This window comes from Ceratina calcarata, unplaced genomic scaffold, assembly GCF_001652005.2.
Source record: "Ceratina calcarata isolate Rehan_Ccalc_2016 unplaced genomic scaffold, ASM165200v1 scaffold48.2, whole genome shotgun sequence".
Taxonomy (NCBI): domain Eukaryota; kingdom Metazoa; phylum Arthropoda; class Insecta; order Hymenoptera; family Apidae; genus Ceratina; species Ceratina calcarata.
The window spans coordinates 461331-486362 of record NW_017172225.1 but is presented as its reverse complement, the minus strand read 5'-3'; the positions used below and the strand labels follow the sequence as shown (position 1 = coordinate 486362).

The window sequence follows — 25032 nt, the reverse complement described above, 5'->3', positions numbered from 1 at the left end:
CTTCTATACTTTTTAGCACGTAACTATTTATTATTAGCATTATTCTTCCGACGTCTGATTTCTTTTTAATTATAGGAAATGCGTTTTTCTAAGGTACATAAACTTTTGGGATTGACTGTATAGCCAATACATCTTTAAGTTAATTACGTTTGATCGAAGCTACAATTTTATAGGAAAGAAGAATATCTCGTGGACCTATCTCAAACGTACGTATTGTTACGGAATCGTATAAATTTTTAACGAACTCGTGACAATCGTCGTTGATAATTATCGAGGAAATTGACTGGACCATATACATAGATTGTAGACGATGATAATGGCACGGTAATGGCGTGTGCACTCCTGTGCTCTCATTAACAAGTGTTCCAAGATCCAAAGCCGTGACGAGCACATTAATTAATTAAGTATTCCGATCTGTCCTTATTCTTTTTCCTCCCACCGTAACAAGATTCGAATGGTCGACTCCGCTCTAAAAATTCGACGTATTCCAAATAACTTCCGGGACGTTTTTAGAGCTAATCAAGTATAGATAGGAGGTTTTACAAAAATTCTGTGACCCCGAGATTGAATCATAAACATTTTCTGGTTACGGCGGAGCAATTAAAAGTCACGCACTATTTTAATCCGGAAGTAGCTGCTACGAGGCTTGCGTAAAAGCAAATTGCACGAAGAACATTTTCACGGATGCACACGGGTGCGCAATTGCACGGTACAGTTAATATAACGTGGCAGCCTCGAGATTAATTAATCGCACGTAATCGATTCGGAATTTCATATCCGTTTCGATTACTCCGATGCGTGCGTATAATTAAGAACAAGAAAATGCTCGGTTTTCTTCAAGAAAAACTTGAGAATCAGTCAAATTACTCGTTTCTAGAGACATTGGAAAGTACAAAAGAAATCGTTGCACGAGGGAAACTTCGATTTTGGCCGGCAATCGACTTTCTTGTTAAATTACGGTATTCGTGGAATCGAAAGGAATCGATGACTAAGTTAATTCATGAAAGTCGAAATAAAAAATAATGTATCGTATGCGATGTGGGTAGGAATTTGTACACCGTTGGTCGACTGCCATCGATAGAATTCATCGAGGCGAGGACATGCGTTTACTCCGGCCATTGACTCGTAACGGGTTCAGCCATGGACCTTGGTTCGTTGCGGTTCGTTTGGGCTGGACAACTTTACTTCTGCCTATACGTCACGCTTCTCTATAACCGTTCGATCTTAACCCTGTACCCTCGACCTCTCGTCAGTTTATCATAAATTAAAAAGATCGAAAACGTACGTTTTTCACTAATTAAGTCATCGAATGCAGAATCTAATTCCGTTTTCAGATATAAATCCGGTGCTCCTGCTTCTCGTAAGCGTAATCGCTGTATCTAACGTGGCAGCAACGTCCAGTTGCCCATGGGCGCAACACGTGGCCGAGCTCGAGAGCTCCTGCATCTGCGATTACAATTTGGCCAGGGAATTGTCCGTACAATGCGATATCGTCGACTACGAGCAGCTACTGGCCGCGGTGCGACGACACGCGTCCAAACTCACGATGGACCTGTTCTACGTGAACAACAGCACCGTGGGAGTCCTAAAGAACGGCTCCTTCGCGTCTGTTAAAATCAATAACATGCAACTGTCCGGATGTCGGATCAAAACGATCGAACCGGAAGCGTTTAAAGGGCAAGAGAATTCTCTGAAGAGCCTGAACCTGAAGGATAACGAGCTGACGGAAGTGCCCACTACGGTCCTCAAGACGCTGAGGAATCTCACCGTACTGGATTTGTCTGTGAACAAGATAACGAGGGTGAACGACAACGCTTTCGCAGGGCTGAAGTTGGTGACTCTGAAACTCTCTGACAACGAGGTGACCTTGGCCTCTGGATCGTTCCAAGGGTTGGAGAGATCGTTGAAGAATTTGAACTTGAAAGGTACCAAACAGAAGAAGGTACCGGAAGCGCTTCGCGGTCTGAAGACGTTAGCCTTTCTCGATTTATCCCAGAACAGTATTAGAGAATTGCCCGGGTCCGCGGCTACGAAGGCATTCGAGGGGCTCGAGTCACTGACTGGATTAAATCTCGAGCGCAATTTAATTCAGAACATTGGATCGGACGCTTTTTATGGAATTAAGAACACGTTGAGCTCGTTAAGTTTGTTAAACAATCTCATTCCGGATTTTCCTACGGCTGCCATCAACAGCGTTCAAGATCTTAGGGTGGGTCTCTACCAGGAATATCGAGTTAATTATGCATGAAGTCTAGAGATAGTAATCAGTTTCCATTTAGGTACTGGATATCGGATTCAATTTGATCACGGAGTTACCGGTAAACGCTTTTGAAAAGAACCCGTCGATAACTCTGCTGGCGATCGACGGGAATCCATTGTCGACTGTCCCGGAGGAAGCCTTGGCTCGACTCAACGGGACGCTGCGAGGTCTGAGTTTAGGAGGCCGATTCCTCGTCTGCGACTGCAGACTCCGGTGGATCGTCGATTGGATAAAAACTAGAGACTTGCAAGTCACCAGTCGAGAACGCAAGCCGCAATTCTGCGGGAGCCCACAGAAATTGCAAGAGAAGAGTTTTTACAACATCGACCCCGAAGGTAATAACGACGCTTTTACATTAATCGTTTTACTAGTTTGGTTAAAAACTTAATTGATATTCCTTTTTTTTAGAAATGTCCTGTGAGAGGACACCGGAAATAATTGGAATCGGAACGGTGGAAAGCGTCGATACCAGAGAACCTACGGGCACCGCCGTGGCTAGCAGTTACAGTCCAACAACCAAATCTGCGAGCACCACGACTGTGACCGCAACGACGACCATGTCGAGCACGACGTTCGCGTCTTCCACGACGGAACTTCAAAAAACCGAGCCACCAGTTTCCACTACGACGAGGACGATCGCTAACAGACCGACCGCGGCACGAACGGGAAACGTAGTGATAATGAGAACCACGTTGACCCCGCCTAAGCACACTCAGGAGCATTTGCAGCAGCATCAACCGAGACCACCGTTGGTGCTCGGCTCGCCTCTTTACAAATCGAAATCCAGCGACAAGGAAATCGTAGTGAAGGACGTTTTGAGACAGGACAATGCCGTGATCATATACTGGGACACGGAGACGACTAATATTTTAGGCTTCAAAGTGATCTACAGATTGTTCGGAGACAGCAGTTTCAAACAAGCGCCGCCTCTCGAAGCCAGCGAACGGGAGTTCAAAATTAAGAACGTTCCTTCGCAGGTATGTCAATTTTCATCCTTTAAAGTTCGTAGTCTAATCAACAAATTAATACGCTTCCTTCTGTTTTCAGGAATGTATCGTGGTGTGCGTAGTTTCATTGGAAGAAACGAATATTACTCCGGCGAACGTACCTTACAACCAGTGCAAAGAAGTGAGGACGGAGAATTCGCCTACGTCCAACATGGACAAGATCACTATAGCTGCCAGCGCAGCGATCTGTGCGACGATCGTCGTCGCGGTAATAATATTCATCGTAGCGAATCGACGAAGAGCCAGGAAGCTCCACACGCTTCACAGTATAGATCAAACGAAAATGGGGGGACCGATCAGTGGACTACCCGTTAATTGCTGCTCTAACGTTGGCCCGACGCCCAGCCCCGGTGGACCCCTGTCATCGATGGCTACTCTCAGTGCTTATAACGCTCAGAAGGAGTGGGACCAAGTGTCTGCGTATAGCAACAGAAGCATACCGAGACCGAGAATATTTCCCATAGATAGGCAAGGTACGAACAAAGATCAGAGTATTATCTTCAGGTGTTTCATGTATCGCTATTGATTTAGGTTCGATAACTAGAGCCTCCTGCATCGACGATGTCAGGTCTCAAGCGGGACAGCACTACAATGGAAAAGTGTCGACTCGATCCGTAGTTGACCAACAATCCCAACATAGTTTTTCTAACACGTCGACGAGATACTTCGGGAACAACACCCTGTCTTCGAATCTTGCCAACACGAGATCAGGTAATGATACGCGTGTACAGTACGAGTTGGATGCGTAATTGAAAATATCTGTTTCGATCGTAGAGCTGAGACAATCTCGACAGTCTCTGGCGGCGGCTTCCGATAGAATGTCGCGGGCGAATTTCTCGCCAAGTCATTTGCCGCCGCACTCTTCGTCGAGGAGGCAGAGACCGAGATCGTGCAACCGCACGTTGGAGCAAAACCCGCCGCGACCAGGCAGTCGGTACAGCATAGCCGACTCGACGCACACTCTGAACAATTACGAGGAGAACAATTGGACCGACCACGATATGGACATATACATGGCGCGTAACCCGACGACGAGAACCAGTGGTCTCATGCCCCTTTGATTTTTTGTACACTGTACGTGTGTACAGGTTTTGCTCAAACGTGTTCAGTGACTTTATCTCGTCCACGTAGATATACATATATCATGTATAATAATATGATATTTTAGATAACGCCCACGTTATTACAGATATTACCGTGTAATGGACGTAATAACGTGACAGCGCGAAGGAGAACGTTAATAGGTACAGCTTTAAGGTAATAGTGTCTAAAGTTGCACGTTTATATATAAACCTGTACTGTGTGCGCTCTCGAATTCTAATCGAGACGCGCGATCTCTCGAAACAATCATAGCAATAAGTAAACGAGTCAAGATTATCGTGTATGAATGGTGGATGTGTTTTTATCCAAAGACTGTATCATAAACAAGCGTCTATCAAAATTCGATTGTCGACACGTGTTCTCGGAGAAATGTACTGACGTTATAAGACCTGGCAACAAGCTTTGCCAATATTATAACATCGCGTTGTATAAAACTTTTTCACATAAAGATTCACGTATGTTATTTTTTACCGTGTAATCGAATTGAAATAAAGCAGCAGTACTTACCCAGGTATGAGAATGCTTCTTTCCCATCGGAACCTGATTTCCTGCACGAACTCGTACCACAATTGAGCCAATGCCGTCATGCCTCCGAGATTATGTGTGCAATGCGCGGCGACGATCGACAAACGCCAAACCAAGCTGTCCATTGCACACGTCTTCACGCCTTTCCACTGGTCCTCGTCCACGTTACATATAGTCACGTCGCCGTACAGAGCTTTCTGTAATATCGGTTGTGATACTTCTACTTCTCTTGTTTTCCAACTAAATGTTTAACGAAAGATTACTTACAGAATTTTCCTCTGCGTCGGGGAAGAGGAAATAAAGTATAGACAATAATATTTCCTCCGGTATCGGTCCTTCGACTTGGTTCTTATTTTTCTTCGCAGTCGCTTTACTAACGACCGTCGATATCGTCGGTATTTTGGACTCCGTTAAGATGTTGAAGACCGAGCTCAACGCTTGATCTTCCTGTTGGGTATAGATCACTGCGTCCCCTAGCAGATCTACCAAAGTTCTTTGATTGTTACAAAGATGTAAAAAGTCTGTTAGGTATTCGCCGAGTAAGCAAGCCGGCGATGAAACCATTTTAACTTGTACGGACCATTCGGGCGCCAACTGTGGTTCCAAGTCCGTAAAACCTTCGCTATCGACTATAACGTTCTCGGAGACTTCAGGCCACGTGGTAAATAAATGTAACTCACTGCAACGATTCGCCGATTTCATACACCCAACTCAGTTAAATCGAGAAAAAAAAGATTTATTATTGCGATATGTAAAATCCTTACGCGATGGGATCGTACGTCGCCCCAAAAGGAAGTTTTCCAAGTTCAGCTACGCCCAATGTTTCCCCTTGCATGAAATCGAAGTCCGGAGGTTCCTGAGTCCACGTGCTACTAGTCCAATCTTTCAGTAGGTAAGAAAATCGAACAGATATCATCACAGGATCCAATCTTAAACCACAGTTTTCTCCCAGTTTTTGTTTAAAGAGAGCAAGTAGTCCTGATAATAGTATGTATCGTAGAATTAGCATCAAATTAATTTGGTAAACTTCATAATTATTCTCATACCAGTTAAGTATTTGCAATGCGAAGGTATCTTCTTCAAATGCACCATGTCAAAGTGAGTACAAACTCCTTTCCCGATACTGGTTCCAAGATACATCTTCTGCCATGGCTCTTGTACTTGTACCAACGTAGGTATATCGCTGTAAGGATGTTCAAATTGAATCAATCTTATCATGACACAACTGAATTTCATATTCCATAAGAATATTTGATTACCAGTTGGCATTAGTTACTGCGATTGCCAGTGAGCTGACTAAAATTTTGATCTTGGTTTCGTCCATCACAGAATCTTTTCTGGAGGACTGCAAAACCAAAAAATCTCTGATGCCATAATACCGGGCTATTTCCAAGTGATTCCCATCAATTCTAGCAAAATCGTTCGACGTATTCAATGCATCTTTATGACATTGTACTTTCTCCTCCTCGTTCTCCTCTAAACCATTGTCCACGTCATTGCCATCCAATTTCAATCGGAAGTGTTTCAACGTAAATTCAGCATCTGCGACAGAGGAAAGATGTGTATAATGTATTTACATTCCCAAATACGGAACTAGTAGAAAAATGTGAACGAACCAGCGAAATGAAGTTTTTCTGATTTTTCATCCCACTGGCAATTGACGAAGTCACCGGATTTTAAACAAGGGCCGATCTTCGTGCTAGGCAACTTCCATTCGTGCATGATCTCTTCCAATCTCGCGATGAATACTTCCCATTCTGTAGCCGCCGTGAAATCATGATGATAAAAATCCTCGATTTCAATGTTATTCATCTCTCAAAATATCGTATCGAACAATGTCACTTTTATACGACAATTGCAGGACGAGAACGATAGTGCTTCCAGCATGAGATATTCTTAGAATTATCACTCATCGAATTGTGGAACTTGTTGCACAGTTAACGAGCGACTACTCTTTAGAAACTTATATTTTCTCGAGTATTTCGCTTCCCAAATATTTTCATTGACATCAGCTGCACTCAAGTGATTGTACTAACGTAGATAGCGCTACGAGACATTTGGTTAGAAATCAGCTGATCGAAGAGAAATATTCGCGTTCACGTGCGTGAGTATCCTCTTCGTCTCGTCCATTGGAAAAAAAGATTGTCACGCGATAAAGTCGAAGCATAGAAACAAGTGAAGTTTAAACCGGTGCTAGCTATTATAATAACTATGTTCGGGCGTGTGTTTATGTCAAATTATCGTAATATTTCGGTAGGTATACAGGCAATACACGTTTTCACTCACTTTTAAGTATAACGTTTACCTACGTGCAAATTAATTTATAATCGGGAGACTGATAATTATGATTCTCCCCGTTAATATGCCGGAATCCGCTTAGATATTTATTGTTCGAAGAAATCCCCGATACCCCCGTGTCTTTTTATTTTCTCCAAATCAAATAAACCCCTGTCAAGAATGCGAAAGATGTATAAAATGAAAGTTTTTCAGCTTCTATCCAGGGTATGGAACGGGCCGAACAGCGCATTGGCTGGCAAACAAGCTGAACAAAAAATGATAACAATTTTAAGGGATAAGTTTCCGAAAGCTAAACTCATCGAGGTGAACGATATGTCAGGTAAAGAGCGAAATATCTCTTTCATTTCATGTGTCGGAAAGCTGGGAGTTGGATATTTAAAATTTCTCATTGCAGGGGGATGCGGAGCAATGTTTGAGATAAACGTTATCGCGCCTGAATTCAAAGGACTGAATACTATCAAACAACATAGGCTGATTAACGAAGTAAGAAGCACAGCTACACCAATTTCGATGTACCATTAAGTTTTCTTAATCGCATTTATTCTTATGCTCGTAGGCACTTAAGGACGAGATCAAGGATATGCATGGAGTGAGAATATATACGGGCGTTCCTGAATAATTCTTCATTTTGCGATTAAACCATGTGAAGCTTTGTAAATTTTGCATACATACGAAATCCTATCCAATAAATATAGATCTTAATGTTAGAACTTTAATATTTTTTCGAATGTACGATTTTAGAACTTTTATTTGTATCATAAATATATCTATTCGCTGTGAACGTTGATGAAAATAATATATTTATATCTCTCTACCGGATTTGTAAACTTTATTACGATTGTAGTGGAAGGCGAAACGGAAATACCTTTTGAACCGCATCTGCAGGGTCCAACTGCTATCTTGCGTCCGTAATGTTCTTCGTAAATATCAGAATGTATAAAAAAAAAGTGTATATTTGAGGTAGTAAAAAAGATGAAACATTGATTAAAAATATCTATTATTAAATAAATTACAAGCCTCGAAATAGTGAATTCAAGTCGATTTATTCAAAACGTATCTAGCATCTATCTTGTGAGGAGCCAACTGATTGCAGGCAGTACGGTCATCAGTCTCGAACCATAAATTCTACTCGAACCGCTGATGGTTTTCTCGTTTAAGTAAGAAATTCTCCATTCGACAGCAGGATGAACAGGACTGTCCATGGATCTCTCTAAATATTTCACCAGTGCATCTGACGTGGTAACACCTGTATACACAAGAAGTATTTTTGTACAAAAACCGACATCAAACAATTCAAGAGAAAACTAAATCAATACCAATATCTCGCGCTTTAAGGTCTTTCAACATAGAATACCCATCGCCACCGGTTTGCATAAAATCGGTCAGAAGTACAGTGTAACTTTTATTCTTTTCTAGTTTGCTGTACATTGGAATGTTGCAGGAAGCACATAACACTTCCACCGAAAGTACTCTCGAGTTGTTTGGTCGCGTCAAGTCATAAACCACCTGCGGAATAATTTTTTCTTAACGTTGAACCATCGCTGTTTATTCAAAAATTATACCTGAAGTCCAGAAACTTGCACGAACGCCCCAAAGAGATTTGAAGTATCGTTTATTCGAAGATTATACACGCTCCATTCTAACACGGATAACATCTGTTCCCCGGTCATCGAAACCTTCACGATAGAATTCTGGAACGGTAGCACCGCCAGCACATCACCCATGGTAATTTTATAATCGTTCACCGTCGTGATAGACGTTCGAATGCTGCCTCCGTTATGAAAGGCAATCGCAGCATCCGTCCAGCCGTTCGTGCCGCCGAATTCCCCGGCATTGTACTCGACCATCGAATCAGCGATTAAATTACCAAGATTGCATTCTTCTCGTCGGCAAACTTTACTGTCTCCCTCAAGAAGAACCCGAGTCTTTCCAACAATTTGATAAGTGACATTGTTGATACGACCTCTCATTTGTTCTAACACGTCGAGAACATCTTCCGCCTGTTAGAGAAAAATCTAAATTGTATCCTACATTTTATGTTCCAGTCGATTACCGTAAAAAATCTATTTACCTGTTCAATACTACTGTTCACCAGCACAGGATTTCCACTGATACTGGTCACCTCGCCGTTTCGATCGAAGTTCACCGTAAAATTTCCGAGATACTTGGTGTAAGCATAAGCCTGGACAACGTAAACTTTCCTACCATTCTTCTGTTTTATTTCGGTTGGATAGAGACCTTCGGGTACCTCCGTATCCGGTTGCTTGCCGGTATAGAGGAACGTGTTCGTATGACCACCGATCACCAAATCGATATCCTCCACTTCCCTCGCGATTTTCTTATCAATGTCGAAACCTGAGTGGCCCACCGCGATCAGTATATTCACGCCTTGTCCTTTCAATCGTTTCACTTCTCTACGAATACTCTCCACCTCGTCTAAAAAAGTCACATTGTCCGTCTTGGAGATTATTTTTGTTTCAGGAGTCAAGTAACCGATCACACCGATTCTTTGATTCGTTCCATTCACGGTTAAAATTGTACTGTTTAACAGTGGCGTATTAGCTAAGTCCGGTTGTTGTCTGAGGTCAAGGTTGGCGGTCACTATGGGAAAGCTGGCATTCTGGATGAAGGGTACGAGACCAGACACGCCATTGTCGAATTCGTGGTTCCCCAAACTCTGCAATAAATTACAGGACGCGATTAAGTGATGACCTCATTTTCAGCATCCTCGGATCGACTTCTAAAAGGCAGCTGCGTTCGTTTAGCTGAATCCTCGAATTAATACCAATGACTGGCAGTCAAGTTTAATTTAAGGTGACGATTAGACTACGGATTTTTATACAGAATAAAATTAGTTTCAAAATGTTTCTTATATAACAATTAAGCATTTTATATAAAGAGAAGAAACATTCGATGCCACCCTTAACTTGATTTCAATTATTTTACGTACTATTGCGTCAGGCTTGAGAATATTTAAAAGTCTGGCCACGATCTCCCATTTGTAAACGCTGAACCATGTCGAACCTTGGTAAGTATCGCCAGCGTTTAAGAAAAGGCATGGAACGCTCGAATTTCGGGCCTGACGGACCAGAGTCGCGATCCTAGCGAATCCCCCGTAGCATTTTCCCTCCGCCGCTTCCTTGTCCGAGCAGACGCTCGACAATCTCGACGTCTGCTCGAATCTGTGAATAATTAACATAGAAATTGATATATTCTGCCACGCCTTAATCACGTTTTTACAATGCGAATAAAAAAACTCGATATAAGAACGTTTTCAATATGCAAAGTCTAGCAACTGGGGCAATTAACATTTGAAATTTAACCGTGAGTGCTAGTCGTTATTATTAGCAATTATCGTTATTATTCGCAATTAGTATTGAACATATGGCTAATTCAATGGTAGCTGAAACAAAACGTTTTGAAAGCAAGGTATTAAGGTATATCTTTAAATAAATATACACGCGATAGCGACACGCGCGACACTTCTCTTTCAGATAATGTTCGACAGTTGTTTCGACAATTTAATTTATTCACCTGGAGTGCATGTCGTTGGTATGGACGATTCTCAGGGTAAATCCTCCGTCCGTCTCTAACACCGGATTCCCAAGCCCGCTGGTGACGAACGCCAGGATGCAAATAAGGAAAGAAGCGGCAATCATTTTTATTCGTTTCCACTAGCTACCATGAGTTGATATTGATCTACTGTTAAACAGACAAAACAAGAAACACACATTTTCATCCGTTTTCAAGATACAGTTCTTATTTTCTGGATCATTGGATTCTGCACGCGACCAGACATCATTAGCTTCTAGATCGTTACATTTGACTTACTTTCTGATCACTCTAATACCATTCGTAGGAATGCGAATATAGGATTGAATAAAGAAGTCTAACATATATCGGAATGAAGATTTACTATTTCCCTTGAAACCGAGACAGTGCAGATTGAGAAAGACAAAAATAGAGAGAAGACGGTGTAGATGAAAGGGACCGTGGAATATCTGGAACGTCATAAAAAAAAGTTTACGATTGACAAAGGCCGCGATGAAGTAATAATTGTACAGTAAAATTGTTATCCGTGACATGGATTAACGTTAACATGCGTTATACGTAATTCCCTTGCGAAACGCGCTCGACGTCTGCCAAGAACTCTTCCTAACATTTTATGATAACCAGCTTTATCGTATTTACTGCACGAATAAGAAAGTACAGACCTGTATATAATTAGCACGTTGTTTTCGCAACGAAATTTTAATATCTTTTCATCTACGAGTTTCCTCAATCAAACTAGATTAGGGAATTCCACTAAGTACATCATAATGAAAGCAACTGAACTTGACGTTTCTTATTTCTGACATGAACAATGATTAACGACTGTATTGTAAATATACATTCAGTACAAACTTTTTCTTAAGTATTTATAGGAATGTACATATCAGCAATTTTTCTTCCTTGTCACTGAAAATACTTTACGTGAGAATGAACGCAATTTGTATTTCTTTGAACACTGGATAACGCAAGAAGAATTCTAACTGACGTCAGTTAGACAATTACGTTTTAATGTTATGTAAAAAAATGCTTCAAATAATTGTTCATACTAAATAATCTTATCTTTGCCTCGTAAAGTTAGTTTTGATAAATTTCTACAGAAACTTTAGAACACGTACATGTCAGTAGAATATTATGCACAATCGAAATACTTTTTATATCGCTATCAATGCGTTAACAATTAATAAACTGGTTAGTTACTAATAATTACTGTTAGAAAGTTGAGTAACTTTGTTAAAATACAGACAGATAAATAAAACCCTAATCGAACCGTCAATCACTCTGCAATGATGAATGAAAATAATGAAAGATCTAAATAATAACGATTAAGAAAAATACGATTTGCACCTTTACCGGTAACGCACCTGTGGGCTCTTCTCGAAGATAATCGATGAGAGGATTGTACACCACGTGACACGTTTTAGCCGGTGCCGAGCCGATTTTCCCGAGCGATCAGCGTCGACTGAACGCAATCGCGATCGCCGACCGAAACTACGTACTTACGCGAGGCTCGCTTCGTTTGTCCCCCAATCTACCCGGGAATCGACTTACACATTATATATGAAGGAATGATTATGCTTCTGCTTCCACTACTCGCGTCGATCTCTCACGAATCGATTGTCTCTCGCACCGAGTGAAAAATACCGTCACGCGAACGAGATTTCTGAACGATAATCGCGGGCACGTATAATTGTATTTTACGTCTCGATCGTCGATCAATGATACGCGATAATTCAAATATCGACGACCGTTTTAGAAAAATGTCAAGGTACAAGATTACATAACAAATGACATAGTTTTATCATCGGGAAGGATCGCGGTAAAACGAGTTCAACCTTTCCGTTTGGAAATTGTGCATTACTACGAATAGGTGGTTCGATTATGTCAGCTTGCACTCGGCAAACTAATGTTTTGGCAACCAAACCGCTCTGGTAAATCTGAAGTTCAATGATGGTACCGAGTGGGCGAATTACGATGCTAGATTTGAATCGAATAGATTTATTGTTAGATACTCTCCGGTTCCATTTTATTCACAGCCTAAATATATTCGGTCACGTACCGATCGGCAACGTGATCGAACAAAAAGTGAAAGTGGTGATTGGTTAAAATTTGTTTAACCCAATTCTATCGAGTTATATTGCTTAGTAATCTGATTGATCACCAAACAGATTGACATCTCTGTAGAATTATTTTAATTCATATCAACAAAATGTTGTATATCTCTCACTTTGATAAGAACCACCGGTTTTATCTCTACTAAATCACATCTACTATCACACTGTAGAATTAAAATAAATAACTCCGATTCTTTGATACAGACCTCACCATTGTTTTCAAGCTTCCGTTTTCGAAGAAGAGGAAACATAGGAGATTTCGTCTTTACGTAATAATGAGTAATCTCGTACCGGTGACACGTTTTCGCTAATTACAGGTGACGACAACGAGTACGACACGACGTGTTCGCATCTTCCGATTGTTTCAACTCCTACCGAATCGTCCCTCGATTGACTGACACAAACGCTTGTTATTTTGTTAAACGATACACGCCGCACACGAATATAGAATCTTGACAGTGGGCCAGGATCCGCGTTTGGCTGTTCAATCCGTTCGTCAAACTTTCGACGGATTGTCTTTATTTCCGTGTGAGATGACCGTCGAATGTCTGTCACGCGATTTCATACACGTTATCTATTATACGTGGTAACGAGCAAAAGTGGCGATGGAGGCGGACAAGTTGCTGACATTAGATTTACACGTGGATATGTTTATAAATCGTCAGTCTGAAAACCTGTTCGCACGCGGGAAAATCTATGCCACGTTTCAAACAAGTTTTTCAACAATTATCCACTCGGCATGCACTTAGAAATCATTAGAGCTTGACTTTCCTATTGACTTCTATAAATAGTCGCAATCGAGCCGCCCGACGGTAATCACATGATTTTTGCGCACAATAAATCATTCACATTAATCTCAGAATTTCAGAACTGAAGTCCTGATCAATCTCTTAAAGTCTAGCTACACAGATGTAACATCACTGTAACGGCGCCCTAACACAATGGGAACGTAGGTCTTCGTAGGTCGTAGGACGTAATTTTCAGTGCCGTAGTCTTTAGGACAGGGTATAGGAAATAGCGTGTAAAAGCAGGGAGCTTAGGCGTCCACGTTTGACACCGAATCGTCAGGCAGAAACCTGAGGTTTAGGATCCACTACCTACTCCAAGGGTTTTATACACCTTTCCGATGACTCTGCACGTTACGTTCCCGTTGCGATGCCGTTACATCTGTGTAGCTAGACTTTTACATACCTTCCAAAAAAATTCTTGCACGTACAATTTGTCTATAGGTGCATCAAATCCGCGGTTTAATTGTAAATGCGAATTCAAATATCACGTCACGAGTATACGTTCACAAAAGATGAGAATAGTAAGCAACCACTCGACACATTGGTGACTTTCCAGTTCCGAGAGACACGACTCTGTCGAGGGACACGGGAGAACTGAGGCACGTGAATAGGATTCCTTTCGTACAAACCCAATTGTCTGTCCGAAATTTTCGACCCTCCAACTTTCTCTCGTTCGCTTTGCGAAAGCGAATCATCCAAGAGGAATCATCAGTCTCAGTAGAAAAACACTTCAGATCAATTAAAAATATTCGATTTATATCAGAACTGTTGAAATGTATTCTGTCCGATTTCAATGTAGCAGATAAGCGGGGACAAAGTTGTCAATAAGTAAATTGTCGGGAGATAACATATATTGATAAGAACAGCTTGCAGCATCAAATGAACAATATCTTGCTGCTTGATTCCCTTCACGTGCTTTGTTTTACGTAATTACACAACTGCATTTTGCACGACAACGCGAACGGAAAAACCTTGAAGTTCGAACTTGAGCACCGAAAAGAGTTTCGTTGTGCATTCTCCGTCAGACTTTTACCTTATCAGTCAGATCTGATTTATTGTGTTTACAATTCTTTTATCGCGCGTGATAGCATTGCTCTTTGATTTGAAAGATCATTTCAAAGTTTCGCTTAAGCAGACAAGTATTCGAGCAGCGGCTGCGGCTACGTGCCAGGTGCGTTGCACGTTTGAATTTATGATTAATTTCCCGATTAATCGCCAAATTTCGTTTATTTTATACACAATTATAGTGTTTTTACTTACACAAGTGTACGCGAAGCCTCAATTATTTCGCGAACTCTCATGGAACACCGCTCCCATTATTTCCTCCTTGTTTTTACGTAGATTTTTTTATACATTCTCATGATTGTTTTACGCGAAACTTTCCTGCTTGTCCTTACCCATCCGGAATCTACCCACTTACCAAGTAATCGTAGAGGAAAGAGCACGTATGTTTCCTGAGTAATTTGTGTTTTCATGTGATCAAGTTTTCGTTCCTTTATACTAACTAACGCTGGGTTATTCGCGTGAACAGCGAGTGATAACGTGTCGAAATATCTTAGAATTACATGTAAACAACCGTTCTCGAAAGTTCATAACGCATTTTAAAATTACTATACTTTAGAACGAAAAAAATTATGAGTTAAAATTGTTCGTTCGTCAGAGGATTGAATGCGGTGAAGAAATAAAGAAAGGATTATTCCTGGAAGAAGTTACATAGAGAATTCCTCGATGAATTCTATCCACGATGCATCGATGCTTTTTGCTGTTACTGGTCCAAATCGTTTGTGGATTCAACGGGAGAGGACTTGATTACCCGGGACGATCGGATTTGTTCGAGTTGTCTGTGGTACACTTAAATGATTTCCACGCGAGGTAAGCGCGCGTCTAATCGATTTTCAATCGGAACGAAGGCATAAATCGAGAAACTGGGTCGTTCCGAGGGTTTCACAATTGTTGGTGCCAGCTAGACCGCGGATTCTTATGCAAAACTGAGCACATTTAAGAAGCTGTACAGATTCAATAATGCACGATCCTTATTCGATTCCATCTGCACAGAGTCTCAAGAATGAAACAAGCGGATGATAGTATGTCTTTCTGTTTTGCGGCTAATATTATTCTGGAAAGCCGATTTAAAACATTACAGGTTTGAGCAAACGGGGCCGACATCGGGAACGTGCCACGAAGAGGAAGAAGAGAATTGCGTGGGTGGAATCGCGAGGATTTCCACGATGGTGAACCGATTGATCGCGGAGAGACCGAATCCAATTTTCTTGAACGCGGGCGACAATTTCCAGGGCTCGCTTTGGTACAACATTCATCGTTGGAACGCGACCGCTACGTTCATGAACATGCTCCCGCACGACGTTCTGGTAAGGAAAAAACGAGTTTTCCGTATAGCGGGAAAAAGATAACGAATCGTTTTCCGTTTAATTGGGTCGAGGGGTTAAACGATCGATTATTGTACCAACAGCTGCGTTATGGGTTTACTGGAGAAGATTTATGAAGGAACGATCTCCAGTCCCGTCGATAATAAGATAAAAGTGTTTTCATTTGAGAATTAATAAATGACGGTATTTCCAGACGTTAGGAAACCACGAATTCGACAATGGAGTCGAGGGCGTAGTACCGTATTTGAAGATGATCAAAGCACCTATGGTGGTGACTAATATCGATGCGAGCGACGAGCCAACTATGCAGGTGATGATCAATCGTTGATTACATTTCCATCTAGTTTTTCTTAATTAATAAAATCTTCAGGGTCTGTACAAGAACAGCACAATCCTCGACAGGAATGGGACGAAGATCGGAGTGATCGGTGTTATTATTTCAACCACTTACGTTCGTACCAATTGACTCTTCGCTTCCAATTGTACCATTACAAAACTTGCGAACTTGCAGAGGATTTCCAATACGGGGAAACTAAAATTCTTGGACGAGGTGGAAACGGTGAACGAAGAGGCGCGGAAATTGAAGTCCCTCGGCGTGGATATCATCATCGTTTTAAGCCACTGTGGATTACCTGTAGATAGAATAATGGCTGCGAACTGTCCCTTGATCGACGTAATCGTCGGAGGACATTCTCACACATTTCTCTATTCAGGTCTGCATCGGACCAGTTTACATTTTTCATGTCTCCTATGATCGATTTGTATCTTTCAGGACCACCACCGTTCATAGACGAGCCCGAGGACGTGTACCCTGTGGTAGTGACTCAAGCCAAAACCCAAAGAACCGTACTCATCGTTCAAGCTGCCGCGTTTACCAAGTACGCAACTGATAATTTTTTTCATTAAAGGAACGCTTCGATTTTTACATATTTTTTTAATCAGATATTTAGGAAATTTTACGGTGTGGTTCGACGACAAGGGCGAAGTGGTCGATTGGGCTGGAAATCCGATTCTCCTCGATCGTTCCATCGAGCAAGGTTCTTACGATCTTTTTAATCCTGATAGAATTCATTTCTTATCCAATCGTTTCTATACAAATTTCAGATCCAAAGATACTGAAAGCTATGAAACCATGGAAAGTGGTCGTGGACGAGCTAGCAAAATTGACGTTGGGAAGATCGAAGGTGTACCTAGACAATCGTTGCAAGGGTAGAGAGTGCAACCTCGGTAATATGATCGCCGACGCTATGGTGGATTCCGTGAGTTTCATTAATTAAATCGTCGATGATAATTACACGCTTGAGATCAACGGATCGGGATTAATGTCGACCGTAGTACGTGAAGAAGGCGGAAAATCGTACGTACTGGACGTATGCTGCTGTCGGCGTGTTGAATCCCGGGGGAATACGCGCGCCCATCGACTCGATGAACAAGAACGTCACTTACGCAGACATGATGCAGGTCCAACCCTTTGAGAACACTTGGGACACGCTTGAATTAAACGGCGGCTGCATCTTGCAGGTACATCGGATTTTCAGATATTCGATTTTCAGTCGAACATGCTTTGGTCTTGTTACAGATTTTGGAAATGAACAGACCCTTGGTATGGTCAGGGTTGAAAATCGTTTACAAGATAAATAGTAATGGATCGAGGACCGCGTTGGAAGTGAAGATAAGGTAATTTTCAAACGCAAAATGCCTCTCTTAAGTTCTTTAACACTAGAACTACCGGCGATTATCTACTTTTACCGGTAGAGTCAAAATTGCTTGTTTTTACATTAATAAGTCATTTAAGAATATACATAGAAATTTTCACGTTTTTACAAGTGAAAATTAAGTAATGGACTGACAATGATAATAATAATGATTTAATAATAATAGTTTTCAAAATAATTACTGTTGTAACCAACGTTCCGTGGGGGTCAAAATGACTCATCTCGGTATATGGAAGTATACTGCATAAAATTTTACATCAAAAAGACAAAAAAAGAAAACTGCTTTATAACACAGCAGCATCATTACTGCTTTGAAAAACAAAATGTACTGAAAATGAATAATGATTATAAGAAACTCCAAACAAATCATTTTGACCTCCCCTTGAGAGGTCTAGTATTAGACTTAGCTACTTCTATTTCGTAACTGTAGATGTAGAGCTTGCAAAGTGCCGAGGTTTGAGAATTTGAAGGAAGATCAATGGTACAGAATCGTTGCTCCGTCATTTTTGGTTCGGGGCGGCGAGGGATACTATCCCTTTGAAACCTGCAGGAGAAATCATCGCGTGGGACCGGTGGACTGGGAGGAATTACAACAGTACATCATGGTGAACAGCCCGATAATAGCTCGGCAAGATCGACGAGTGATCTTCCTGAACTGAGGCCTTCATAATTGAAAATTCGTATTGAACGATCAACTCTTGTACTAATTCATTTACTGAACGTTTCATGTTTTATATGTATAATCATATACGTTATGCAGCTTGCTGTTGCGAATAGGTTTTTCGGTATTCGATGTAATATAAAACTATATATATATATTAAGCAAATATGTTCAACTTATGATTTTTAATTTTTTCCACTCTGACCCTAGCGTTAAACATTTTTACGGAGTCTCTCACCGAAGAGACGAAATTCGCGACACGTGAAAGGAGGAGACGGTTGGTCGCTTATCTCGCGATATCTGGACATTGCGGCAGGTGAAGCATTTAAATAATATATCGAACAGGTGAAATAGCAGCTGTTCGTCTGCGCTGGCCTCCGCGCGTACGTCTTTGTACAGCCACGAGTGCTCCTCTTTTCCCGTCCAAATTCCCTCTGACACTCGCGCATCTTTTCGAAACGTTACTCGAATCTGTCCATCGTGTCATCGGTATCTCTCACGATTCCCATATTTGGGGGACTCTCGTCAGGTCTATGCAGATCCGACTGGACGGAGTCACCGTTCAGAACTGAATAATCTGGTTGATCGCGAGGGCGAATTTGAAAACCGCGGTTCGAAGACGAGTGGACGTAGGTGACTTCAGTGGGGAATCTTCTAGTCGAGAGGGTTGCCAAAGAGGAAACGAGAGGATAACGCGGGTGGTCCATCGTGGAAGAAAGAGCGAGAATCCACAGAGGGGAAACGTGAGGAAAATGCAGTCGATCGGTGGAGGGGATATCGTTTGATAGAGTGCGAGCCTCGACGCGGAGGAACGAAGACGGGGTTTTGAAGGAGGCGAAGTGCGGGCTAGCAGAGGGTGCAAGAGGGACGATGAGAAACGGAGGAGAAGGGGAGAGCCGGAGGGAGGGTAGAAGCGAGGAGAGAAGGCAGCTGCACGCGTATGTATTTATGTGGTCGGTGCAAGGGAGAGACTGTGGCCAGGGTAGGAAGAAGACGGGAGCAGTGTCATGGAGGCAGGTCTGGCTGTCCGTCGACCTGCTCCCTTGCTCTACCTCTACCTGACAGCGCCAGTGTTTCCATAGCCGCGTTCACCGATGGATCGTCCCGCGATCCTCTCGTGAGTTCGCTAGGCTCGAACGCGCTCGGACGGTACTCGCGTACGGACAAGACTTTTTCGGCCTCGACAGCGTGGTGAGCCGGAGCGAGGGGCGAGAGGAAGACGGTCCGCGAGTAAAACGTTAAAAATAAATGAACGAAACGTGATAGAAAATTATCGAGTGAAATTGAATAAAAAGAGAGCAGGAGAGGCGAGGAAAACGCGACTCGAGTAAAACGTTGAAGAGAGGGGAAGAGAAAGAGAGGAGAGCATATACGTATAGGTACCGAGAGAGGGAAGTGACACGTTGCGATACGATCGATTCAACGGGTACAGAAGTTGTATCGCGCGTACGTTCTTCAAGCACGTTTTTTTTTCGAAAAACCGATCGGGTACGATGCGCTCGTGACAGAGAAGACAGAGGCTGGGCTCGAATTCGACGAGGTATCGCGGAGTCGTTTTCGGGGCGATCGGCTCGAGAAGATCGCCGAGCGAAAGATAGAGCCGGGATCGAGAGAGGAGGAAACGGATACAACGTGGGCGTTGAGTGATTGTTGTCGGTGCTAGTTTCCATTGGGAGTCATGAGAGATACTAGCGATATGATGGAGGACGGCTTGTGCGAGGTACGTACACATTTGATAAATCGACCTCGTTTCCCGAACGGGCTACCGATCTCGCAGATCTCAAAAACTACCTAAATTCACTACGCTGCACCGTAAACGCGCGGACGATCATCGAAATCGATGTTAAATCATTCAATAGAATAAAAGATAATAAAAAAATGAATAAATCTGCACGTCGTAAGAAACGCGACACGACAGTTTCGATAGGGTGGAAAAGATAGGAGTTGAAACGATTCGAGATTACGGGACATTCGCGATAGCGTGAACGTATAAACGCGACGATTTAGAAACACCTTGTGCACCACGATACGTACACGTACATAGTGGCCCGTTTATGGGGTCCCGGAAAGGAAACGCGTTCTCGGTCTACACATGCCACAGAACTTCGTTCCGATCAAAGTTTAATACCTAACAAACCTACGCTTCTTCGCGTTTTAAATCTATTTTCGCCTTTAATACTTTCAACGTAGATTCGAGGCATTCATATAAAAAACGCAAGAACATGCAAAATCGAATCGCTATTCGAATTGCATTTTCTAAATTGATTACAACTGTTTTATTTTGTATACAAATCCGCGGTCTGTTTAAAAAAAGAAGGAATGCGTGGGACACAAATACAAAAGAGGATGAAAGTAATGAACGACGTCGTTTGCATCACCGATAATTGATGACGAGTCGAGTATCGTGTTCTCGACGTTTACTCCCGATTCCCGGTATTAAATTTTGCGCATACGTGGTATCTGAACCCATTATCGGTTATGTTCTCTCGTGTCTTCTCCACCGTACGTAAATTTGCATTCGTTTTATGTCCGGACTACACCCGTCCCAGCCTACAGCTTCCTCTATACAAGCATTTTATTGGACTCTCTTTCCTCATCCCCGGGGAATAGAATTTGCTCTCAATTTTCCCGATGTTATTCCCTCCGAGATGGAGCAAATTTTCTCTTATCCAGATTGCCGGATGGAAATCCTTTCTCGTCAGGGAAACGAAAGCGTGTCGCTAATAAAATTTCATTTCGACTCGGAAAACGACTAAGAAAGTTCAGCGAAACAATCGATTAAAAAAGTTGCAGCTTTCCTTTTTCGTTTAATGAAAGACCTGGCTAACTTCGGACAACGTTTCTCCTCTTCGATAACAACGATTAAAATACTGAAACACCGTTGAAACGGGAATGCTGGGATTAGCTTCTTTGAATGGATCGCGAACCAAATTGCGGCTGTCTCGAGAATTATTTCGCGATTCAAACTTCTCCAACTGGTTCGCGCGATTTCCATCAACGTTAATTAAAACTTGGTAGCCGAGTAACGAGCCAAGTTTCAGCGTTTTGGGGCGAACGAAGAGAATTCGACGAGAAACGCGCGCATCTCCGATTATTAAACACGCGAAATAACTGTTAATACGGTCGACGCATCGACTTTAATTGGTACGCGCCGACTACGGTTGGCGTTTTAATTAGCGTCAACCAAGCCCCCCTTCTACGTTCGCAGGGTGAGTTGATAAAACCATCTCTCATTCGAAATCGTTGCTCAAATGCAAACGAAGTGTCATCCTGACTGGGACCAGAAATCTTAATCCCTCTTGGCTGAACGTCAGCAATCAGCGGAGAAGAAACACACGTTGATGTAACGAGCTAAGGAATTATGCAAGCTCTTACCCTTCCACGAACGGCGAACTTCGAAAATGCGGTTCTATTCATTCAATTAGCAATTCAATTATCCCGGCTCTGGTATTCATTATAAATTCTGTCGATCCTTTGGAAAAACAAACGAGGCTTCCCGACTGCCCAAATAAGCCAATTTCATAATTAACTTCCCGTATACGCTAACTAATAAATGCAATTACACTCAGTATTGCTCAAAGTTTCGATCGTAGACAATCGAGTTAATTCGTGTTCTGCAAATTTAAATCCCACGATATTCTTCTCTACCACCTTTGGAATCGCTTTACTTCGGAGCAAGTCGAGATACCGGGGTCGCACGTTAATTAAAACCTCGTTTCGCTCGGAAACATTCCGCGCTTCCAATCTCCTCGAAACCATCCCCTTCCTCGAGGAGAGAGCACGACGACGCGACGTTATTTTTCTTCCCCCGATTCAGCCTTTTCCCTCTATTCCGCGATTTTTCCAGCGGGAACTTTTCATCCGCAATTTTTCCGTATCCCGCGTCAAAGAGGGAAAAACATTTTCTTCTTCCCGGCCGTTTTCACCGTCGTAAAGGGTTCGCTGGGACCGCGTCGCAATTACATAATTCACCGTCGCATCAGGATCTTGATAAAATACAAAGCGCGATTACGCGCCGGCTGCCGCTCGACTTCCTCAAGGCAAATATTACTTTCCATCGCGTCTCCCTCGCCCCGCAGCCCCATCCCGATGGTGCGCGGGGTGGTCCCGAGAAAAATTACCATTTTAATTTCCTGCTGCGCAAATTTTTTGCAAATTAAGACGAGCCGCAAGAAATTCGGTATAAAAACCCTCGTACCTTCCTCTTCTTTATCTAATATGTAACGACTAGACTACAGGCCAGATGCACTCATAGAAGGACTGTATGCGCGAAGGTGTGCAAAAATATAATACACATCACTGTTTTAAATGTGAATTGACACGGCAAACGTTTTATCCTGCATAGAGATTCGTAGCCTAGCGATAAGATTTATTTAGGAGCAGCTATCGGGACGGAAATGCAGCTGGCACGTGGATTGATTTTTGCTGGGAGCTACGTTTGCTTTTCGATAGCGTGTGCTCCGATTACATACATTTTTCATTCGTAGCAAACTCCGGTTCCTAAAAATCGCGGAACTTGATTGATAAAAGTAAGCCAAAAGAGTACGAGCGATAAATATTGGGTGCGCTACCAAAATTTCTACCGAGATTACATATCGTTCTTTTAGTGTACAACAATAACATTACGTATGAACATTATTCAGTACGTAAGTACAGGAGTTGTTATTACACAAGTTGGTACAACCCCGTGGCTTTTCAATATTCCCTTCTGTCTTTGAACCCTTTATCAGTTTTCCCCGTTCCGTCGCGCAATTTAAATTTCAAATGAAATCTTATTTCGCGACCGAAAACTTTTTCTTTTACGAGGGAGACTTCCCTTTGAACTTTGTCCCCCCTTTTCCGGTGCGGGATTGTTCCGCGAATTCGATCCAAAGCAGAGCCAAGACCGTACTGCTATTCTCCCGAGTTTTAATTCGGTTCAGCCGTTTCAAACACGAACATTAGTTTCGCGATTAAAACTATGATTTGTAGATGTTCTAACATTTTATGTACTATTGCACTGCGGAAAATTTGTCTATTTATGAATAAATGATAATTCTTATATTAAATTATGTGTGTAATGATTATTATCCGTCTATACATATAAATGAGCCGTTGAGTGCACACATCGATTAACTCCACTTTTTGAAAAATCTTAAATTTATGTGTCAAAGCACAAGTTATGACTATACCAAGTGCTTTGACAGATAAATTTAAGTTTTTTCAAAAAGTGGAGTTAATCGATGTGTGCACTGGACGGCTCAAATATACCCTCGCAGGAATCGATGAGTCCTTTGAATTTGCCAGGTTATCGGTGGAGATGGGATTATTCTCGTACAACAGCGATTCTGTTAAACGTCCCGTTTTATCGGCTCTCCGGTGGAAAATCGATTTATGACATGCAAAACTCGTATCGGTATCATATTTACGATACAGTCCGATAGCTATACCCATACATCGCATCGTTTACCAGGAGTTTTGTTCGCCTTTTTACGGCCACCTTGCACATTCCGAAGACTATATCGATATTCGATGTCGGCATCACCACTACCGAGCGCGATAACTACGTTTCAATAAAACGCGTTGCGCGTAAAAACGTTGTAAGCGAATTACTTCTCGATTATTATCACCACTCGGCTACCGTTTCATCATTCAAGCGCCAAGACTGATTCATTCTGGGTTTATCATATTCCAATCGAAAATTCTTCCCCTTACTTGATTCTCGTATTTTAAGTTCCATTATTTTCCTATTATACTTCTTTAATTACTGGCGTGCTGAATACTTCCCATAGATGATAAATAATAATAATCTTCACGGGATATCGCGGTTGCCTTTAATAATTTCTATATTTCCATCACAGTTTTCATTATCCTCCGCCGTTCTTTTTAATTACCTTCCGTAAAGTCCGTAATTCGTTTGTACTTTTCCTGCTTTTAATTACACTTTACGTAGACACCGGTACGGGATATAAAGTCGGATAATTCAACAGTAGGGAATTCAGTGGTCGTCGATGCGATCGTTTATTGTATCGAGTCAATATTTTACCAACCCCTTTTTCCAGCTACTCCGTAAAAATATCGGTTTTCGATAACGGCCAGCACCGACCTATGCCCCGTACCATTCTACCAGTTACAAGAATTAAACGTGCGAGCGACCGAGTAAAAATTTATTAACGATTCTTCAGATGATGACCCGTTAACGTAGAAAATACACGATCCTCCTCTCGGCGGGGAACGATCGGATTTCACGCTCAATAGACCCGAGGCTCCGCAAATAAAATTTTTGGGTGAACGACCGAGAGGTTATTAAAATTCCTACGTACGATATTATGCAGTATTTGCAATTTAGATGCCCGCGGTGGCTGGGGGGAACACCGGAACTAATTTAAGCGAACGTTTTATGGACGAATTAGTCGCGTTTATCGAGCATTTATGCGCGTTTAAAATTGATACGCCTGATGAGGGGTTACCGCTCGTAACGAGCTTGATTTGCGATTAACGTTTTGCAGATAAATTAGTGAAGTTACCTGGAATTATGTACATGAAATGCAAAAGAGGTACGCGAGCCTCCGCCTCGATTCAAACGAATATTATTCGAATTAAGGATGTATAGGCTATACACTTAAACAATGTTAGCATGTTGAATTT

At 42.1% G+C, this 25032-nt stretch overlaps 6 protein-coding genes across 20 annotated transcripts in view; 4 read left to right on the top strand and 2 right to left on the bottom strand.

The window, feature by feature from the left end:
* haf (leucine-rich repeat and fibronectin type-III domain-containing protein hattifattener) overlaps positions 1 to 4878 on the top strand; it is a 10543-nt gene extending 5665 nt beyond the window's left edge. The window contains exons 2-7 of the mRNA XM_018029033.2: positions 1335 to 2209; positions 2280 to 2595; positions 2669 to 3237; positions 3308 to 3740; positions 3799 to 3978; positions 4042 to 4878. Of these exons, the coding sequence (XP_017884522.1) occupies positions 1335 to 2209; positions 2280 to 2595; positions 2669 to 3237; positions 3308 to 3740; positions 3799 to 3978; positions 4042 to 4328 (2660 nt within the window). The 3' untranslated portion in view covers positions 4329 to 4878. The remainder of the gene's footprint in view (positions 1 to 1334; positions 2210 to 2279; positions 2596 to 2668; positions 3238 to 3307; positions 3741 to 3798; positions 3979 to 4041) is intronic.
* Positions 1 to 6921, bottom strand: part of Rab3GAP1 (RAB3 GTPase activating protein subunit 1) — a 14616-nt gene extending 7695 nt beyond the window's left edge. Inside the window, exons 1-6 of one of the 2 annotated variants that reach the window (XM_018029031.2) lie at positions 6510 to 6921; positions 6153 to 6435; positions 5940 to 6076; positions 5658 to 5871; positions 5161 to 5572; positions 4876 to 5090 (exon numbers count right to left, since the gene is read on the bottom strand). In XM_018029031.2, the coding sequence (XP_017884520.1) occupies positions 4876 to 5090; positions 5161 to 5572; positions 5658 to 5871; positions 5940 to 6076; positions 6153 to 6435; positions 6510 to 6705 (1457 nt within the window). In that variant the 5' untranslated portion in view covers positions 6706 to 6921. The remainder of the gene's footprint in view (positions 1 to 4875; positions 5091 to 5160; positions 5573 to 5657; positions 5872 to 5939; positions 6077 to 6152; positions 6436 to 6509) is intronic. The other variant, XM_018029032.2, reaches the window with a different exon arrangement.
* Positions 6922 to 6978: 57 nt separating this feature from the next.
* On the top strand, positions 6979 to 7972 carry LOC108627677 (bolA-like protein 3). The gene is made up of 4 exons (XM_018029034.2): positions 6979 to 7146; positions 7384 to 7510; positions 7586 to 7674; positions 7748 to 7972. The coding sequence occupies exons 1-4, from the start codon at positions 7105 to 7107 to the stop codon at positions 7808 to 7810; spliced, it is 321 nt and encodes a 106-aa protein (XP_017884523.1). The 5' UTR covers positions 6979 to 7104; the 3' UTR covers positions 7811 to 7972.
* A 199-nt stretch (positions 7973 to 8171) lies between these two features.
* Positions 8172 to 25032, bottom strand: part of LOC108627667 (protein 5NUC) — a 22765-nt gene continuing 5904 nt past the window's right edge. The window contains exons 1-7 of one of the 9 annotated variants that reach the window (XM_026815716.1): positions 14903 to 14989; positions 10726 to 10893; positions 10142 to 10373; positions 9263 to 9868; positions 8754 to 9191; positions 8508 to 8697; positions 8172 to 8437 (exon numbers count right to left, since the gene is read on the bottom strand). In XM_026815716.1, the coding sequence (XP_026671517.1) occupies positions 8256 to 8437; positions 8508 to 8697; positions 8754 to 9191; positions 9263 to 9868; positions 10142 to 10373; positions 10726 to 10850 (1773 nt within the window). In that variant the 5' untranslated portion in view covers positions 10851 to 10893; positions 14903 to 14989 and the 3' untranslated portion in view covers positions 8172 to 8255. Of the gene's footprint in view, positions 8438 to 8507; positions 8698 to 8753; positions 9192 to 9262; positions 9869 to 10141; positions 10374 to 10725; positions 10894 to 12087; positions 12448 to 13060; positions 13367 to 14045; positions 14146 to 14902; positions 14990 to 25032 lie in introns of those variants that run through there. The other 8 variants (XM_018029016.2, XM_018029015.2, XM_018029012.2 and 5 more) reach the window with 8 other exon arrangements.
* Positions 14314 to 18627, top strand: LOC108627580 (apyrase). 6 transcript variants are annotated; one of them, XM_026815719.1, is made up of 12 exons: positions 14314 to 14813; positions 15303 to 15514; positions 15786 to 16011; positions 16223 to 16339; positions 16400 to 16480; positions 16541 to 16742; positions 16802 to 16907; positions 16972 to 17066; positions 17134 to 17288; positions 17365 to 17550; positions 17609 to 17706; positions 18175 to 18403. In XM_026815719.1, the coding sequence occupies exons 2-12, from the start codon at positions 15387 to 15389 to the stop codon at positions 18401 to 18403; spliced, it is 1623 nt and encodes a 540-aa protein (XP_026671520.1). In that variant the 5' UTR covers positions 14314 to 14813; positions 15303 to 15386. The 6 variants fall into 6 exon arrangements, with proteins under 6 accessions (XP_026671520.1, XP_026671519.1, XP_026671518.1 ...); XM_026815718.1 differs by lacking the exon at positions 14314 to 14813 and adding an exon at positions 15072 to 15087; XM_026815717.1 differs by lacking the exon at positions 14314 to 14813 and adding an exon at positions 15075 to 15209.
* Positions 19375 to 25032, top strand: part of LOC108627670 (uncharacterized) — a 13689-nt gene continuing 8031 nt past the window's right edge. The window contains exon 1 of the mRNA XM_018029024.2: positions 19375 to 20125. Coding sequence (XP_017884513.1) covers positions 20084 to 20125 — 42 coding nt within the window. The 5' untranslated portion in view covers positions 19375 to 20083. The remainder of the gene's footprint in view (positions 20126 to 25032) is intronic.

Coding starts and splice junctions, on each gene's coding strand:
- LOC108627677 (XM_018029034.2), top strand. CDS start 7,105: ATGTTCGGGCGTGTGTTTATGTCAAATTATCGTAATATTTCG. Junction 7,511..7,585: donor CGAGGTGAACGATATGTCAG/GTAAAGAGCGAA, acceptor TTCTCATTGCAG/GGGGATGCGGAGCAATGTTT. Junction 7,675..7,747: donor AACATAGGCTGATTAACGAA/GTAAGAAGCACA, acceptor TTATGCTCGTAG/GCACTTAAGGACGAGATCAA.
- LOC108627580 (XM_018028889.2), top strand. CDS start 15,387: ATGCATCGATGCTTTTTGCTGTTACTGGTCCAAATCGTTTGTGGATTC. Junction 15,515..15,785: donor TTAAATGATTTCCACGCGAG/GTAAGCGCGCGT, acceptor AAAACATTACAG/GTTTGAGCAAACGGGGCCGA. Junction 16,340..16,399: donor GCGACGAGCCAACTATGCAG/GTGATGATCAAT, acceptor TAAAATCTTCAG/GGTCTGTACAAGAACAGCAC.